The following is a 19,898-nucleotide window of genomic DNA, read 5'->3' as shown; positions in this document are numbered from 1 at the left end:
GGCAAGTTGGTCCGTAGAGATGACAGGTGCCAATAGGCAATATGCCACACTGATGTCTGCCATAGGGCTACATAAGATTTAAGAGGAAGAAAATAAGTTATCGCATGTAGAGCTTATGTGAAAAAGGGTGGAAGTGAAGGCAAGGGCAAGAGGGAGATGATGGCCAGGCACATGGGCACTAGGGATATTAACATTTTTCTAGATGAAAGTCAGCCTCAGGGTACATGACCAGCTACCATCACCACCTGTTACCTATGCAGGCCTCCCCTATGGCTGCCCTTGGGAGATCTGCCATGGACATGAAGGAAAGCGGGATTGGTCCCCTGGCCCACGGGCTGCGCTTCGGCCACCCCTGACCTATTAGAAAATGTTGATATTTTTCCCCACTACAACTCACAGAGTGCAAAAACAGCAAGCGTCAAAGTTTGAAACCCAAGCCTTCCCACCCACACCAGGCCTGGCCTCCCCGGGCAGCTCCCCTGCCCACTCTGCCTTCCATCAACTGCTCCTCTGAGCAGAGGCAACCGCACTACACGGCCAGGTCGTCTGACCTGGCTCTGCAGCTGCTCGACTTACTGGCCCTGCTCAAGCGCCGTGTGTCTACGAGCAGCGGTGGCTCATGCATCTCCACGGTGGTGCAGGCAGTTGAGATGGGCCGTTCCTCTGACAGCTCCTCCTCACCCTCCACATCCCACTTGCTGCCGCTTGCCCTGCTCAGGCTGGTGCTGCTGCCACTGTTGGCCGCAGCAACGGGCGGCCCAGCTGGGGGTGGGAGTAGCTGCTCTAGTGGCTCTTCCTGCTCGGGAAGGGGATGCCGGACACTGCTGGGGGTAGAAGAGCCTGCAGAACTGGAGGGCGCCTTCCCCTGCTGCTCAGCTGCCATGTTGACCCAGTTCTGCTCGGCCGCCAGGGCATGGCTGTTGCTGTTGAAGTAGTTGATGATGGCTGGCGTGGGCGTGGGGATGGGGGTAGGGATGGTGACGGGAGTGGAGATGGGTGTGGGAGTCACAGCACGGTGCCTCTCCTCAGGAGCTGGTGGAGCAACAGGGTAGCCGGCCACGGAGACCATGTTGGAGGGGGGCCGTGGTCTTGGAGCAGCCGCAGCATAGTACGGTGCCATGGTCACCGGGGCCAGCAGCGGTGTGACAGCACGGGTGTCAGGCAGAACAGGGGGGGGCGCGGCAGTCGTTACCACCACAGGTGGTGCTGGTGGTGGCAGGGCAACAGGTTTGGACTCCCCTGTTACCATGACTGGTGTCATTGTTGCGACAGGCATCTCAAGGCTGTACCGGCTTGTCATGCCCTGCTTAAGCTTCTTCCACCCCAAGTGATATATCTCAAGCATGTTCAGCAGCAGGGAGACAGAGGCCACCACCAACATGAAGATGATGAAGATGGTCTTCTCAGTGGGCCTTGAGATGAAGCAGTCCACAGTGTGTGGGCAAGGTGAGCGGCTGCACTGGTAGACTGGCTTTAGCTCGAAGCCATATAGGAAGTACTGGCCCACAATGAAGCCCACCTCAAACAGTGTCTTGAAAATGATGTTGAAGACGTACGTACGGAGCAGCGCACCCCCCATACGGATTCTACCACGTTCATCCCGGATTGGGAGCTTCTCCTTCCCCTTTTTGCCAAGAGGATCCTTGATGTTATTGCTGCCTCCCCCACCACCACTGCCAGATGCTGCTGCTCCTGGGTAGTTGCTGTCTTTGATGCTTCCCTTCTTCTTCAGCTCTTCTTTCTCTTTCCTCTTCTCCTCCATGCGTACAATGTGCAGCACATGGCCCAAGTAGATAAGGGTTGGAGTGGAGACAAAAATGATCTGCAGCACCCAGAAGCGGATGTGAGAAATGGGGAAAGCTTTGTCATAGCAAACATTTTCACAACCAGGTTGCTGAGTGTTGCATGTAAAGTCTGACTGCTCATCTCCCCAGACCTCCTCCGCAGCGGCCCCCAGCACCAGTATCCTGAAGATAAACAGTACCGTCAGCCAAACCTTGCCAATAACCGTGGAGTGCTCCTGCGCATTCTCTAACAGTCTCCCCAGAAAGCTCCAGTCACCCATTGTTTCAGATTTCTAACCTACAATAAGAACATTAGAGCAATTAGAGCAATGTTAAAAAATCTTATAATTACACAATGCCGGGGCAGAACAGATTGATCCTCAACAAATGACATTTCTTAAGTGCACTTACTTTTGCAGAATATTGCACACCTATGTTAAGAACTACATAACCCCGTGACCATGCAGCCATGGGTTTTGGTGAGCACAGAAGTGGGAAGTTTAGTGCTTTCACCTAGCTAACAAAGGTTTAAGTGTCTATACACAATGACAGCCAAGAAAGATTCATAACTAGAATTTCTGCAAGATTTAAATATTTAAAAAACATGATTTCTCTGTTTCTTCCACCTGAGATGCCTCTAACTGTTCTTGCCTATTTTTAGAACAGAACAGATGGAAATCAGTTCAATTAAACAGAATATTCCTACTATTAATGTGACTGCACTTGTATCAGTGTGTGATACAAAGTTTGCCTAACTCTAATCATTTTATTGTTATCAGGACTTATTTACTCCAGCATTCAGGAGGTTAGTAATGTTCCAGGTCTCTGCTATTTTCATACTGTACAGCACAGAAAAAAAATTACTCAAAACCTATGGAATTTACAGTTTAATTTTGGAATGTGTACACCAACAACAAGCATGTTCTCAAAGCCTACTCAAGTTTGAGTGTGTTTATTTCTAAACAGAGAATTATTTGAATAACTTGAAATATTGGGAAGAATTAGAAATTCTGAGAGGAATAGTGGAAAGGTTTCTATGCCGTTTCCCCTACTGTCCTGCCAGTTGGTGTTACTGAACCACATGTACTGCAACATTATTCAAAAAAACCAAAAACAAAATTTAAAAAAAAAAAAAACCAAAACCTGAAGGGCACTTCAGCAACTGTGTACAGAGACTTTCTTGGAAAAATAAAATTATATCCTATGACCTTATTTCTATGACAAACAACTGGTATATATTCTCAGTAGTTTCCATCAATTCATGTATGATGGGCTTCCCATGTCCAGTTCTAGGCAGTGACACAAATTCTGATTTGGAAAAGCTTAAAGTACAAGATTTTTTTTAAGATCAGATTCCTCACAAGCTGCCTTCAACTGAGAAATAAGCAATTATCTGCTGGTGTCACTTCTGTTATCCTTGGCCTGTTCCTAACTGGAATATATGTAAGAATATTGAAACATATATAAGAAGTACATTTCATTCTCCTAATGAACACACTTCTATAGTTTATATGTCAACCTTCAACTGAAAACAAAACACAAAACTTTACTTTCAGCTAACTTCAATACTTTCAGAAATACTTAGATTATAATTCAGATACAACAATTTGCATGCAAAAAACCACTATCAGAAAAGACTGATTATCCTCTTGCTTAAAAATCTCAGAATATTTTATAAATATAACTGAATTACACTTTGTCTTTTTTATACTTATACTTCTTGTCCAAATACCCGTGTGTTTTACAATTCCCAAGAAGAAAAGGCGTTCATCATTATAGATAGGAATTTACCACTGAGAAAATGTACTGTTCTCAGTATTACATTTACTGTGATTTCCAACAATGACGTCACTGTTTTTCCAGAGAAAGCATTTCCAAAGTCTGTACTGAACTTCTTTCAGGCTTTTAGTTAAGGTAATTAAAGAAATTAAAGTTATTTAAGTTACTTTTTTATAACTTGATTTTACTACGAGGCAATGAAATACCTGTAACTGCAGAATAGTATACTTTCACACAAAAGGCAACAACACACCCATTAGTATTTTGCATTTTTGTAAATCCTGGAATACTAATTCACTTTTTATCACCACAAAGTTAATTCAACAAAAACTCCCCCCCAAAACCACAGATCTTTTATATTCTACACAAACACATTACCTTTAATATAACTGAAATTTTTTCTAGCATAGCACGATAAACTGCAAATGACAATATTAACAATTAAATACCTATTTTTGTGGACCTAAAACAATTTTTAATCATTTTTTTGAAATATATTCAGATTTTTTTACGGAGTGTATTTTTTCCCCTCTTCAAATAGTAACCCAAAACTGAATAGATTTTGTTAGAATACTTTATTTTTATAATCCTAATTTAACATGTTTATATGATTTTAAAATTTAATCCTCAATCTTAATTTTATGAGGTTTACCATAATTGGGATGGTGAAGTAATTTTAACCTTGTGAAGTGTTAATTTTTCAATAACTCATAATGAATTAATTGTGTATCTTTTTTACTCAAAACCATTTGAAGATATAGTCAGTTTAGTTCCATCTTTGGACAGAACTAAAGTGTTGTTTGGGAATGTTCCCATTTTGAGTAGTGAAGATTGTTATGTAGGAACAGCAAAAGGAATAATGTGATATTTGATGGATTAAAGAAGTTTAGCACAACCCTAAATCCAGTATTTCATTTCTCTGCTATCCTTTGCATTATTCTGTGTCTCTCAGTTCAGTTTTCTCTGCCTCACTCTTTGTTTTCTATCCAGATCAAGCAAAACAGGCAGCTCAGATAATAACTAGTGAAAGTTACAGTTTGCTCTTTTGTGACTAATATTTGTAATAGAAAGTGTATTAATCAGCAAAAGTTAGCACATTAAATCTTCTTTAATTCATTAATTATGGTCCATTTTCAGCATGGCTGCCACTACCCTCACTTCCAGTGGCACAGAGGCCATACACTGTTCTTCACAAAGACAGATATTACCTTCTGTTGTTCCAAAAAACGAAGTCGATCTGCCCTCATGAAAGATTATAACCCCTGCACTGTAAGGTGAACAGAGGTAGCAATCTTTTTTTTCCCCGATAGGCACACTGTAGTGTATCTCTTACTGAGATCAATAGGTGATGTTGACTGCAATGAAAGTAGGATTTTTTGTGCTTTTCTGAAGAATTATCTAGTGATTAGTGGAAGAAGAAAAATAACAATTTGTAAAAAGTAAAGGAAAGATGACAAAGAATACCATCTAGTTTATTCTCAATCATTCTCCATTCACTAATACTACTGAAGATGTTTTTGTCTTTTTACTACAGGCCAACAATGCCCAGGCTGAGATAATTCAGGACACCAAAGACGTGACACGATGCATTTCTCAAAGGGTACACTTAAAAAAGCTATTCTAATGCTTACATTAATTAAAAGATTTATTTCTGTATATCAGAGTCTGAAAATTCATCCTGTACAGAAAGAAAAGAAAATTTAAGCAGTGAGCAGATACTTCACAGCATCTTAACCATACAGAGGTGAAAACCTCAGTGTTCATCTTAGTATGAATTGCAGCAATCATTGCCTTCACTACAAATGTGTATTACCCGTAATACATAAATACGGGAAGGACATAATTTCCAAGGGCAATGCAAAGATACATATCTCCACTGGCTGGAGGGTTCTCAGAAATCTAGGTCCCGTATCTTTCTTCAACATCAATACATTCTCCAGTGAGTAATTTTTAAAGCCAATGTAACTCATCCAAAAATCACATCAACAATTTTAAAAGGGTGCCTTAATACAAATAATGATTAAATGGCATCAAACAAAACTGGAGGGCTCACACAGCTCACAGAATATTTGAGTTGTCACCATGAAGTTCAACAATAAAATACCTAAATCTAAATTTGAACAGCCACAACTCAATATTTTAGCTGACAACAATTCCAAGCTTGCTTTTGTAGTATTACATAAACTTCAGCTGCACAGTACAGCGCTGCTAAAATACAGAGCAAGGCAATTGTTAAACCCTAATCTTACATATGGATTGTGAAGGGAGACATTTTTAATTTCTGTGCTTGGAAAAAAAATGCATTTTAAGAAATGAAACATCTTTATCTATATTTCATGACATTCATGCAGAAATACCCGCTAGGGAATGACAGAGAATCTGTCTCAGAAAGCAATCCAAGTCTATGGTATGAAAAGCAAGGACTTCACAAACCTTGGGATCATTTAATAAGAACTGGGAGTCATTTATTGTTTGTGTCACTTAGAAAATCATTCCTCTGAGACAAATATTGAAAAATGGGCAGTTCATAAAAACTGGCATGGCATTCTTTTTAAGAATCAATGTTGTGCCATTAATTACTAAGTTTAGCACATACACAAAATACACTTTGTGGATGGTGTGTGTGTGTGTTTGTGTGTATGTGACAAAGAGAACAAGCAAGAGAGAGAATAAATTTTAAAAGCTGTGATGTCATGTATATCCCTCTACATGCAAGAAATAATTATCATCTGGCATCTATAAACTTGCCAGTTATTATTTCCATTTCTATTTCTGATGATGTCACCAAAGAGGTTCATCATTATGTATCGTGTGTGAAATAAGATATTTTAATTATTTATAATTTTCATAGAATCATAGAATAGTTTTATTTATAATTTTACTCATACATGTATATGTTTATGCATTTATATATACATATGCACACATACACACACATAAATAACTACACAGCTATGTTACATACATTACCAGATTATGACACCTGGTATATATATGATTTTATTATACTGGTATATCTAAAAAATGTCCCTTAGCAATTATTTAGAAACCTAACATGTCTTTGTCTGAATATGATTTATTAAATTCAGTCCACATTTTCTTTCATTTCTTGTGACAGTCTAAAATCTTGGGATTTAGATTTTTATCTTCAAAATTATCTAGATTTTACAAACCCGTATGAGAAAAAAATGCTGTTAAAAGAGAAAACAACTTGCAATATTTCCTTTGTTTTTACACCAAACAATCAGGCATCTCCATTACTACCAGGTTTTTAACTCCACTAATTTAAATCCAATAAAAGTAGTCACCCTGCACAAAGTCTGCAGCGTGACCATGTCATTCCAGACAAACTGGCAGATGTGGAGGGACAGAATGAGCTACTATAATATCCAGTGAAACCTAATGGTATTTGGTCATGTACATATGTATGAAACACAATGGTTGAGGTTTCATAATTCGCTTTATAAACTTGTTTAAATGAGGACTTGAAAAATACCTTTCTTCTCACTCACAGTGTCCTACTTTCAGACACATCTATTATCACTTTCATTGTATTTTAAACACTTGTTAAAAATTAATCCCTTAGATGATCTCATTATTACCTTAAACTTACTTTACTGCTATGGAGCCTCTTCCTTAAAACCCAGGCAAAACTTCTCTTGACTTCTTCTTGACTTCACTTGACATCTGAGTGAAAGTTTGGCCTGAGTGAAGTAAAAGTGCAAGGAGCGCAGGGCTGAGCCCAGGAGGAGAGCTACACCCCATCTGTTAAACTCCTCTGTTCCCTGGCGTAACAAACCCTTGCTCTGATTCACTACTCGCAGGAGAAAAACAGGAACCAAAAGTAAACCCTTTTCTCCCCCAGAATACTCAAATGCCATCTTAGAGCTCTATGTTGGAATTAAAAGACAGTGACTTACCAATAAAACTCGGAAAGGTGTGAAGGGTGTGGAGCTACCAGGGGACTATGGAATAGCCGTCAAACACGAGGGCAACAGTCCCTACATCCCGAGTGAGTGAAGCATGAATGAGACAGATCTGTCAAGTGCCCACATACAATCAGCCACACAGACCTAAAAACTGCACAGTAAGGAGTGTCCCGCCTCCCGCCCCAGATATACAAAGGAAAGACAAGCTTTTCTGGTGTTCAGAGACTCAAGACCCTTTTTCACTGCAGAGAAGCAGTTACCCCAACAGACAGGTATCAGTCTGAGGGGACTTCAGACAAGCTACAGTAACGGCAAGGGAGACGGTGCTATGCACCCTGTTCAATCTTCTTAAAGTACATTTTTGTCTTATGGAAACCATTTAAACCTTTTTCTAGTTTAATTCTAAAATGTTCCAGTAGGATTTTCCCTTTTCCCTGTAAATTTCCCTTAAAGGGAAACTCTAGTAGCTCTGGCTACTCAGTTCAATTCCTCCTTCATATCTATGCCAGTCTTAAAGACCTAACACACGCTCAGGATTCCTAATAACATCCTAGGCTTGTGTGATTTCTTCAGTGAGTCAGGGATGAACCCAAATACTTTTCTGATACTCTTTTTGTCTACAGGAAAAAAACCCAAATTAAACAACTGTTCTTGCTTATAACATTGGCAAACTTTTGCCTAATCAAGCTATAAATATCTTCCAAAGAATTGCAAAGAATATTTATTCATCTCAAATACTTTGCATCCCTTGTGAGTCCTAAGTGAACAAGTGAGTAACTGGCATGTTTTTGGTAACTCTCAGACCAAAGACGTGACCAGAGTAAGGTAAAAGCCTGGTCAATGCAGGGAGGCCACCTAGCCATTTTCCCCACTATCAGGGAAAGTGTTTGTAAGGGCCAGGTAACTCAGAGCTCACCTCAAGACACCCGAGAACCATCTTGGGTTACACTTGTGAACTCTGTCATTTTGTGTGGCACCACTTACAAGGGCAAAAGCAATTCTGGCTCTGCTTTATATTTAGGATTTAACTTTACTCCCAGTGTAAAACTGCTTGAAATGCACATCAACGTTCAAATGTTAGTAGTAACCATTAAGGAAGAAATTACATGCCCCTACACATGCACACTTGGGTGGGCAACAGGCGCAACAATCCCAGACACAAACGATATGTGGTGATTCCCCCTCCACTGCATTTTCTGAGGTATTTTGTGTGGTTTGGACAGTTTTCCCTGCCACGCCAGGCTCAGTTATCAGTCCCATCTGCGAGCACCGCTGCCTGCAGACGGTTCCCTCCGTGGACAGGAAGAGCAGACACTCACACCAGGGTCCCTCACGGAGGTATTTAAAGCACTCAGGCCCTTCTACTATTCCTCCTCAGCAGGATGCGCAGAAGTCAGCCTCGCCCTGCCCTTCCCTGGCGCCCAGCCCAGAGCCGAGGGGCACAGCAAACGGGCAGAGGCCCCAGGCAGGCTCCCGCCTCCAGCGCAGGCTCCAAATCTGCCCGCGGCCACGTCCGCTCCGGCGAGCCCCCCTCCCCGGGCTGCGGGCCCGTGCCCTGACGCCGTCTGCCGAGCGGCACAGCCCAGGGTCGCTCTACTTACGCTTTGCAGGAGCAAGGCTATTTTAAGTAGCAAAAGCTTAACTCGTTCAGAAGAGTCCAGACAGTGTTGGCGCATAGCTCATTTAATTGAAGGGAAAAGAAGCCCCCAGACTTTGCTTGGGCTATGGAAAAAAGCGGCGGAGGGGGGTGCAGGGGCGGGGCGGGACGCGCCGGGAGGCCGGTGCCCAGAGCCCTACCTGCTGCCTCGGGACGCGCCCCTCGGGCGGCCGGCTGCCCACAGCCCGCCTGTGGCAGGGGACCTCTGACGGCCTCCCCTGCAGGCACCGGGCACCCGTCCCTCCCTCTCTCCCCTCCCCTCCCCTTGCCCGCCTCCGACAGCGGGCAGAGCCGCCGGCTTTACACGCAGCGCCTTCCGAGGGGCTGCGGGCTGGGCCGGTAGTCCCGTCTCCTCACCCGGGAAGCTCCGAGCGGAGCGGCCGGGGCGTTTGCGCTTCTCTCCCTGGCTTTTAAAACGTTGTCATTGTGCAGATAATCCATCCTCCTTCGCGGGCCAGGGTGGGATTTCCCGAGAAATAAACAGCTTCTTCCTCCGAGAGGATAAAAGCGTGACAAACCCCTCCCCGCTGGCGTTCCTGCCCGCCCCACAGGGCTCCGCTCGAAGGCAGCGTGCGGGAACCATCGGTCCTGGCCGCCCGGAGGGCGCTTGGTAGCCGGGGCACGGCTGCCCACACTGTCTGCCGCACCTTGACGGCCGTGGAAGCGGGGTCATCGCCCAGGTGGGCTCCCGCCCAGCGCAGCGGTGCCGTGAGGAAAACGCGTGTCCAGCGCAGGACCTCCCAGACCCCTCGCGCCCTCGCACGCAACGCGCTCTCTCACGGGGCGGAGCAGCGCCGCCCAGTGGCGGCCGCGCGCGCGTCTCGCGCCTCTCGCGCGCCGGCCGTTGGCGGGCTCGTAACGGCTGGCCGGAGCCGGGTGGCTTCAGTGGAGAGCTTCCATACGGTTTCCTTGCTGCCTGTAAACCTGAAAGGAGAGAATCCCACTTTCCTCCATAAGGTGTTACATAGATCTTAAAGCAAAAATTAAAAAAAAAAACCCAAACAACAGAATGTTCTTCACCGAAAGATGGGATTTTTCCTGAGAGGAGGTAAACTTTGCTGCTGCTGCTGCCTGCGCATGCTGTATGAAGAACCCTGAAGGGCTGCCAGCCCCGTGAACTGGGGTGCTTCACAGGCAGCTACTGCCCTTCGGTCAAGACAGATCCTTTGGTTTTCAGAGTGAAGGCAGCATTGCATCAACTCCTTGCAGTATTTCAAGACACTTGTCAAATTTTATAAATGGCTTGGATCTTCAAAGTTTGATAGCCTGTACCTGGGGCTGACCCTATGTTAGGAAAAGAAGGCATTATGGATAATTTTTTTGACAAGTTTTTTTCCTACAGACTCTCCTCAGTCAAGATTAGCTGTCAAGCTGTTGTGCACAGACCATTTGAAAAACCAGATCAGTTGCAACTATTTTCAAAATGATTATTTAAAGGTGGCTCTTGATATTTTCAGCATCAGTACTCAAAAATATTACTACCGCCTATATTTTGGTTAGGCTTTTGTGTGTTCTTTAGTGTTGCCCTGAGAAAGGAAAACACTAGGCAGAATGACCTAAACTAGCATGACGACTCAACAACTCTTCAGCAACAACATATGAGTTTCTGTTGATAGCGACTCTATAATCAGAAAGCTGAAAACTTAGCCACATCAGGTCATTCCCAAGGCTCTCTGTTGCTCCATTTAGTAAAAATACCATCCAAGAAAAATTTTGAGACGCTTTGAGGAGCTGTGTGTAGCAAAGGACTGGTGACAAACTGAAACAGACCATCCCCATGTTCTTGTATCCTTGCAACACTTGGTTGCTCCCTATAAATCTTTCAGCTGAAAACACTAGGGAGAAAGATCTCTGTTGACCTAAGCACTAGTGGTGACACAAGGACAAATTACTTTATTCAGAGATGGGTGATATATCTGAAACACAATGCTGCCATGATTGTAAGTGTAGTAGTATCGCCGAGTGGATCCTGAAGCAGTGCGGCATGAGGGGCTGTGTTACCGTACAGGAGGGAATCCCAGCAGCCCCAGTAACTCCTGACATTATAACTTCCTTCATGCAGTGAAGTCCCTCAGCTCATCAGGTCAGCTGAAGGGCAGGAGGTTTGGTTTTAGGGAGAGGTAGAGAGAGATCTCTCACTTTCAACCATCTGTCCAAAAGGTTTAATAGCATGAAGCACTGGGTGTTTCTATGATGGGTTTTTCAGTCTCCGGAAGGTTTCAAGTAGTATTTCCCACCATCTGTACAAACTGGCCTTGACACCTTTTTGTAAGAAAAATATTCTTTCTCGGGAGAGCAGTGAGGTTCTAGAGCAGCCTTTCAGTACTGCCACAGAACGTTTTTAAGATAGAATTCAATACATTTTGAACGGGGATAATCTGATGCAGTGCCTGCCTACTGTGGGGCTACACTCATCAGCTAATAATTTCCTTTCCAAGAATTCCCTTCTGGGTTCTTACAAGAAGAGGTTTCGGCTGTTGACAAAACCCTCTGGGACATTTGTAGAAAACGAGACAGGCAAGGATGCAAGATCCCTGGGGGACACTTGAAGGGAGCAGCTTTAAAAATGAAGGACCAACTAGGTACTGATGAAAGCATGTTGAAGGAGGTATGGAGGGCTATTTGTTAGTCGCATACTAGAACAGGAGGATCTGAAGCCAAATAAGGAGGAAATAGAAAAAGTAGGACTTGTGTTCCTGAAGGAATTTATTCAGAAGGAAAATATGCTCGGATTTAAACAATGGTGTTAAAAAGTGTCTCTTCATGTGGACTTTCTGACAGAGGGATTCCCATGAAAGAGCCATCCTGCCAGCTTCCTCGCTGTTACTTATCTTTAGAGGTGCACAGCACTGCCAGTGGCCAGATGCCGCTTTAGTGTGCTCCAAATCCCTAGGTCCTTATTATGTTTAAGGGGTTCCCTCCATTGTCATTAACACTAGACAGCAACATAAAACTTAGGGCAACAATTAAATTTTTACATTAAAACGCATATTTACACAATTTTCAGCCTTCCTTTAATTATCTTCTTCAGTATCACTTCATCTTCCATCCAAGTCTCCACACAGGTGACAACCCCTGTTCCACGCGTAGACAGACCTTTAGCAGTATATGATTTGGCTGGCACAGAAACAAAGTGAATTCAAGAAGTACGTAGACAGAACAGTCAGGCAGGTATTTTTAAGATCAGAAGAATCAGGTTTGCATGGCAAGGTACAAAGAAAGAAGATCAAAAATAGACACCAAGCTTTATGAAATGATAAAAAGATCTCGTAAGTTAAGGAGATACATCTTGATCTTAGTCTGAACCTGACCTGCTGCTCAACAAGAAAAATGGACCTTTTTCAGATCGGTCTTGATCCAAAACAGTGTTTTACCCCATGCTATTTCTAATTTAAGCATCTATTTTAAGGTACAGAAGAGGATCACTCTTACAATAACTGTGCATCCAAACACAGTTTAGTGGAAGGACCCCTAAACTGCGGTACATGTTGTTAGTCGTAAACAAGCCACGCCAAAGTGATACATGGCTCAGCAGGGCTGATAGCCGTTATGTCCACACAGTCAGCCTAAAAAAAGAGCTACAAATACCTTCAGGTCAGCTTCTTGTGGCACTGCGTGGTACGTCAATAAAAAGAATTGCGCTTGACATGCCGCTGTGCTACAGAAGATGGCACTACAGATATTTAAATGCTGAGAAAGGGTACTGCTACCTCAGGAGGCACAGTTTGGAGCAAGGAGGATTAAAATCTTTTCTTCTCTAGTTGTTTTCTACATGGATGAATTGAACGACTTTAGAACTAATTAACTAATAAATAAAATGGTAATAAAAAGACTGAAGTAGTAGTTTAATCTCGTATTATATAGTAATTATTATTATTGTACCAATTAGTGATTAGCGTTCTGTTCTGTTCTGTTAGACGCTACTGACAAGCATGTCAGAGAACACAGCATGTTAACAAATAAGAACTGGTGACAGGAAGAATTATTTGTGTGTCTAGTTTGTAGGAAGAGTTATTGTGACTTCTGGTTTGTAGGAATGGAGGCACAGGAAGACTTAATGACTCATCCTAGGTTATACGGTTCTGAGAATGCCACCGAGATCCTAGACTGGCGTTTTACCCACCAGAACAGGCTTCCTCTTGAAAGTCCTTTGGAAACTGTGGGAATTCTCCTAATAAAACAAAAAAATCAGACTGCTCTGGAATATGTAGCAGTGAGGTCATCTTCATGGAAGCAAAAGCTCCATGTGAGATGTAGCAGAGGAAGAACTATAACTGTACAAGCCAGGCATCTGTTAGGAGGAAGAATCAAAAAAAAGAGACACAGGACATACAGAATCCTAAGAGGAATGATGCTTTTTATCATTCTGTCATGATGTGATGCTTTTTTTTCCACACTACAGGCAGAAACATGAAGAAATAAAAATATTGATATTTGAAATACATTGATGCCTGCCACAAGCCTGGCAGAAAGCTAACTGAGCTGAAAACAAATCTAAATGCAGAGTTCGAGTAGTTCTTTGCTGAGATAGTGAGTTAAATCAACTCATACAAAGGTTGAGAGATTGTGTCGGAACAAGGGAGAAGATGGCCAGTAGGTGAGAAGCAGGGCCAGTAGAGAGGAGTAGAGAGCAGGGGAGGGTACAGCAGCAAAGGAGAGAAAAGGCAGTAAGACTTTTGCCTTTCTAGTAGCAGTCACTTATGAAAATACAGCCAGAGGCTGTGGTTTGAAATTACAGTGTGTGTAGCAGCAAATACAATTTAACGTGTTGCCATTCCCTCCACCCCTTCCGCTCACTCCCTGCAGCTCTGCTTGCCCAATACCATGGCCTACTGCCCCACAGTCATGTCAGCATAAAAGTTCATGTGGCCTCCCTGTAACACAGATCAAGGAACTGATCCAGCTAAAAAACAATCCAGCAAAGTGAAATACTGGTTTCTTCATCAGCTAAAACAGTCAGACAATCCAGCGCTGAGTGCAGCTGTGCAAACAACTGTGCTGGCACAGTAAAGGTCCTGGAGTGGAGGCACTGTGTTGAATGGGGTGGGAGAGAGGCACAGGCAGGATAAGAATGAGCAGGAAGGGATGACAACAGTGTTAATGCCTTAAACTAATACTACCAGTGAACAATTCATAGTGCCAAACCACAACCAAAGCTCCTAAACAAGGATGTTCTTTTTCATTGTATTCAGGATGAGAGCAAATATGGAACGTTTTACCAGGAATGTGCCCTGCTGACATGCATGATGAATTTGTAAAGGCCTCAAATACTGGCTACTTTCCACAGAAGGGAACAGAAATAGATATCTTGCTTTGAAATAGAAAAACAAGTTCACGTATAGGAAAATTTCTCTACAAAATTCAAACTGCTGCACAACGTGATGGTCTGCCTTTGAAATGAAAGAAACCAGTAACACGAAACGGCATGCTATTGCTGTGAAACTTCTCCTGGATGCAGACCAGGCTTCAGTGAACTCCACCAATGTTTGCATAAATAGTCAACTGGGCAGCAAAACTGAAAATTGATCTGGATTTCAGTCTTCCTCCTGTTGGGAGGAATGCCTATTTTGTGAAATACAAAACCGAGGCAGAAGGAGCTTTTTACCCACTCTGCTGAGAAGAAAAAATAATACATTCCATCACCAACTTCACTTATATTAATTACAATTTTGTTTACTCACAATGCCACCTCATATGCTTTGTCAGGTAGAATTTATTATAGTACAAGAATGTATTATTACAATTGCTAAAAGCACAAAGGGACCATGCTGACAGCAATCATGCTGGATAGACCCTGCACTGACAAGTAGACTTGAGTTTATATGAAAAAGATTTTGATTCAGCGGCTGAGCTTTGGCTCAGCAAAAGGAACCTGTACAACTGACTCTTTCAGTTGGGGTTCCCTTCCTCATGGATTTTAGAAATTCCCTCTGTCCTAGAGCAGAGTCCTATACCTAGACCATCCTCATCAGATGCTGGGCTGAGTTGCCATTTAACAGTCTTCAGTGATGGAAAGCCTGTCATCCAACTCAATGCTTAGCCCTCTTCACAGAGAGGTTTTGCGGTGACTAGACTACATCTCATTGCAACATAAGCCTGTTGTCTGTCTTGTCCTGTTGCCAGTGGATGTAAAGAGCAACATCTTTACCTTCTTTGCCACAATCTTTTACACATTTGAAGAATGCTGTTGGGTCTTTCCTCTGACTTTTCCAGGCCAACTCATTTCTTTCAGGCTTTCCTCACAGGCTCTGTGTTTTAGACATGTGGTCGTATATTATTCCTGACTCCTGGATTTCTCCAGCTGATAAATGGGCTTTTTGGGCAGATGGCACCCCAAAGTAGGGTCCAGATAAGGACTTTCAGGTGCTAAGAAGAGTGGAAACATCATTTCAAACATCCTATTTTTTACAAACCTTTAATGCATACCAGGATGATATTTTTCCATGTCAACAATGTTATTGACTCATGTTCCACTGATGATCTACTATATACTCCAGCTCTTCTCTACGAAACTCTTCTTTGGTTCAGAACAGGTCTCCATCCTACAGTTCTGCAAGTGCTTAGTGTTTCACGATAGTAGCATTTAGTCCTTCTCAACTTCTCAAACTGCTTTTGTTAAACCATTTCTCCTGGTGATAAAGCTCTTAGTGAATTCTAAGCCTGTCTTCCCATGTACCTGCAGCTCCTCCCAGCTGCATACAGTTTATGCCATTTGGTGGATCCTTACACTCTGACAATGAGTCATTAATAACTATTTTACTGCTACACATAAAAGCTTTTATCATGGCATAGGCAGAAATTATTCCTGACAAATCCATGTTGCAATGTCTCTGTCTTCTATCAGATAACAGTGAGACAATGGTTTAGTCAGTTTGTTCCTCTGTGTCTGTGTGCACACGTGTGTGGATAAGTGTATAGATTGGTTTTGTTCATTTGTGCTGAAGAGATTGTGGAAGCTATTTAAACTGTATATTAAACACTCAGTCCTTGGGCAGGGACATGACTAACCCTAAGTAGGCATTACACTAATGATGCAACATACAGTAGGTTTGAAATCTTGACCACACAATAATTATAAAATATTTTTCTGGCACCTGTTGCAATGATCTTAACAAACAACCCTTGATTAAACTGTTCTGCTCCCTCTGAACATGACATAGTTGTCACCTTTATCTTTCAGTTGGGGAAACCCAGAAACAGTGAGATTCAGGGTTAACTCTGTACTAGGACCGCTGTAATACTTTCAAATTAAGTGAAAGAAGTCTTGTGACAAAAGAAACGTTGATAGTTGGATACCAAACAGATAGCAAGTTTTCCAGTCACCCCATCAAAAGAAGGTGCAGCATTCCTGCTAATGTGTGGATCACTTAGAGGTGTGGGAGGGATTTTTGTGTTGTCTTAAAGATTGAACCTCAGTAGAAAATGATCTGCAAAACACTTTTAAAGCAAATTTCGTGATCCCGACTTAAACAGTTTTAAGACTGCTATTGTCTTTCCCAGCTGACAAGCCCGTGTTACCATAATTGCCAAGACAACAGAAAAGATACACCTTGCCTAAGCAAGTAAGCCTGCCCAGCACAGTTTGTCCACTGACAAATGCCACCTGCTTCAGTCCAGTGTGACTGCATTAACACACTACAGCATTTGTTATCCTGGCTACTGTGCCAGGCTGAGTGAAATGCTGGTTCTTAGCAGCACACAGAACATACACTGCTGCTCGAAACATTCATCCACAACCTGCCGTGATTCATAGCTCAACTGTATAAGTCCTCTATCAGTTCACTCAAAACATACTTCCCTAAACTGTATGTCATATTGATACCATATCACTCCCTTACCAGAAACGCTTATGCAAGCGTCTGGCTACCTGGTGCTATTCTTGGAGAGGATATTTTTTAGTAGACGGCTTATTCAAATAAAATGGATTGAGCATAGAGCAGGCAGATGTAAAATAATCATTGAGTTAGTGGCAGGGATTTAATGGGCAGAAAAAGGGAAAAGGTATGTGCAATTATGTGGCCAATTCTGGGGTTGAATTCTATGGTAGTACTGGGGGACCATCCATAGCAGGGGCAAGCTATGTTCTCAAAGGTGGAAAGTCAGCGGTGTGACTTGTTTCCTCAGCTGGGCTTGCCGATTAAAGCTTAATAAATTTCCAAACCTAGGTTATAAAGACCTTTTTATGGTGGCTGGGAAGACTTAGAGGGAAAATACCCAGGTCAGAGCTGGGCCAGCTTTACAGAAGAGAAATATATCCTGTGAAAGAAAATGACAATGACAAGCTGGGTTGGTCAGATGGTGAAAAAAGTGTATGTACCTCCTGAACTATCTTGAAGATCATTACCATTAGTCTTAGCTCATTAAGCCTCAGATAGTTACCATTACTCTTGCCACTGTCTACAAACAGGTTCAAATGACTGTATAGATAATAAGATGGTGAAAATCCAAAGAAACCTCTAATTAACACCCAGGGTAGTGGCTGTCCTGAACATCAGAACAGGTGACCACAAAATACAGTGCAATTTTTTGAGTGTGATTTTGTTGCCTAGTAAAACACATTAGCCTAAGTTGCAGGGGAGGGAATTACGATTAGGGAAAAAAAGCGATTCATTTTCACCAAGTTCAGTTTTTAGTAAAGTCCTCTTAGCTGTTGCTTACTTGCTGCAGTACACTTTTTACAAAACAAAGCAACTTTTAACAGTGTTGCTACTTTCAATTGAACCTCCGTGGTACAGGAGTGATCTTCTCTGTATGGACCATATAATTTGTCTTTTATAGTCTTGCTGTCAGACAGGAAATAACACAGTACATTGGCTCATAACTGGAAAACATCTGAAGGATTTTTTTTATTTTTGTCTAATAAAACCTTTAATAAAGGTACTTCTATATCCAAAAGTCATAAATACAGATTTATCCTTCTGACTTCCTTTTAAATCAGTCTTTCTCCCATGGGAGTTAGGGGTTTTTCTCTAGCTGGGTCTATGAGTTAACAGCGAAGTTTGCTTCCCCTCCCCCTTTCTGACAAACATGTTTGTAGTTTTGGTTTCAAGGTTTTGGATGACAGTTTAGCTTGATGAAGTCAATGGTGATTTCTCCGGGTGATTTCAATCACGGTAAAATTCTAGCCAGTCCCACTCCTACACTTCCCAGTTCTGGTACCACATTATTTGACACTTTATATCCTACTACACTGGATGCTGGACAGTGAGGAATCAGCCTCTTTTACAGTCATGACTTCAGATTTGCTGCTTCAGTTTTCAACACTCTTGCAGCCTTCATTCTGACAAGAGTCTAGGAACCAAGTGCCAAAAATGCAGACACTTCTAGTGTATTTCAGGAAAGAACACACACAATTTCAACACAGCATTGTATTTTAATCTGTACGAAATCTATTTGTAGGTCAACCATGCAGTGTAGCACATGTAGAAATAGGTGCAATTCCTATGTTCCCATGAAGTATCTGAACTTTTTTCCCCTACAAAGCAGCTATTTAGCCAAATTTAATATACACAGAAAAGAAATGTCAGACAGTAAATATGTCCTGATAGAACTAATTATCACCTGATGCTGCAGTTCTGGATCAAAGCCCTCTCTTGGCCCCTTCCAGACACTTTCCCTATTTCTATCTTTTTTCCCTGCATGATAATCTGGTTGCCAAACTGCTAGTTGAAGATAACCTCATAGTGTTACCAGTTTTGGTGTGTCTTATTCCAAGTTCCAGTTAAACTCAAAGGCAGGCTGGGAAAACAAACTCTCTCCCCTGTGGAGCCAGTTAAGTTATTTATCTCCAGCCTTCTTCAGCTGCAGTTCTGCTAGTACAAGGCTGACTTAGGCAGCACATTTGATTTCTAATAGGGGTCACATATGTGACCTTCCACTATCAGCTCATGAAGTCTGCAGGATAACAGGCAATTAAAACAATTGAAAAACCAACCTGCAGCAGAAAGCTAAAATCCTTACAGTAGCCCTTGGCTATTAAATGTAGTATTGGTACATACATTTTCCATTATGGTAAACAGATTTTCATTAGACATGTTAGGTAGTACACGGCATGTACAAGTAATGCAGAAAACAGATACCACAAGAGTGCTTTAATTATAATTTCAGAAAAAAAAAACCCTGTTGTTACCAAAGAAATGTAATACTAGAGCACTGGGAGCGTAGATAGTTTGTTCTCTTCGTACCTGTACACAGAACAATGCAGGAACTTTACCAAGCACAAACCTGATATGTGCCAAGCTTTGTTCTTTAGAGTTGAATTAAGGATGTTTTCACAGTCCAAGTTTCCAGTTCAGCTCATTATTAATGACTTTCCATCTTTTTGTTCATGCTTCTGAGGATGGTGTTTTTGTTTTTCTTGCTTCTCTCTTAGATGACAGATTTCCATCTGCAGTCAAGTTGTAACACTGGATGAGGCTCACAAGCAACGGGAGCCTGCTTATACTCTGCTTCCAGTGCACAGTGAGGGGTCATGGGTCTTAATTAATGCAGCTTTGTTTACCCCAACAGTGATAAACTTAAGTGTACAGTAAGAGATGGATGCAAATAGAGAGGCTGAGATAGCGCTCATTCATTTTGGGGAAAAGCCAGTTATTACAGCTAAGGAAGAGAAATAGCCAGTTTTCTAGAAGTGGGTTCAATGGGCAGGCACTTGGGAGATAAACTGTGTTGCTGTATGTGCTGGTGTAGCTGCCTGTGGCAGGCATAAAACACGTTTTGAGACTACTTTGGAGACAAGACCAGACTGAC

The 19,898-nt window shown here is 42.3% G+C and overlaps 1 protein-coding gene across 1 annotated transcript; it reads right to left on the bottom strand.

The window, feature by feature from the left end:
• Positions 1 to 529: 529 nt before the first annotated feature.
• On the bottom strand, positions 530 to 2,065 carry GJA3 (gap junction protein alpha 3). The gene has a single exon (XM_075492012.1). It carries the CDS (start codon positions 2,063 to 2,065, stop codon positions 530 to 532), a length of 1,536 nt encoding a protein of 511 aa, XP_075348127.1.
• Positions 2,066 to 19,898: the final 17,833 nt, after the last annotated feature.

Source organism: Mycteria americana, chromosome 1 (assembly GCF_035582795.1).
Source record: "Mycteria americana isolate JAX WOST 10 ecotype Jacksonville Zoo and Gardens chromosome 1, USCA_MyAme_1.0, whole genome shotgun sequence".
NCBI lineage: Eukaryota > Metazoa > Chordata > Aves > Ciconiiformes > Ciconiidae > Mycteria > Mycteria americana.
This window is presented reverse-complemented; position numbering and strand designations above follow the sequence as displayed.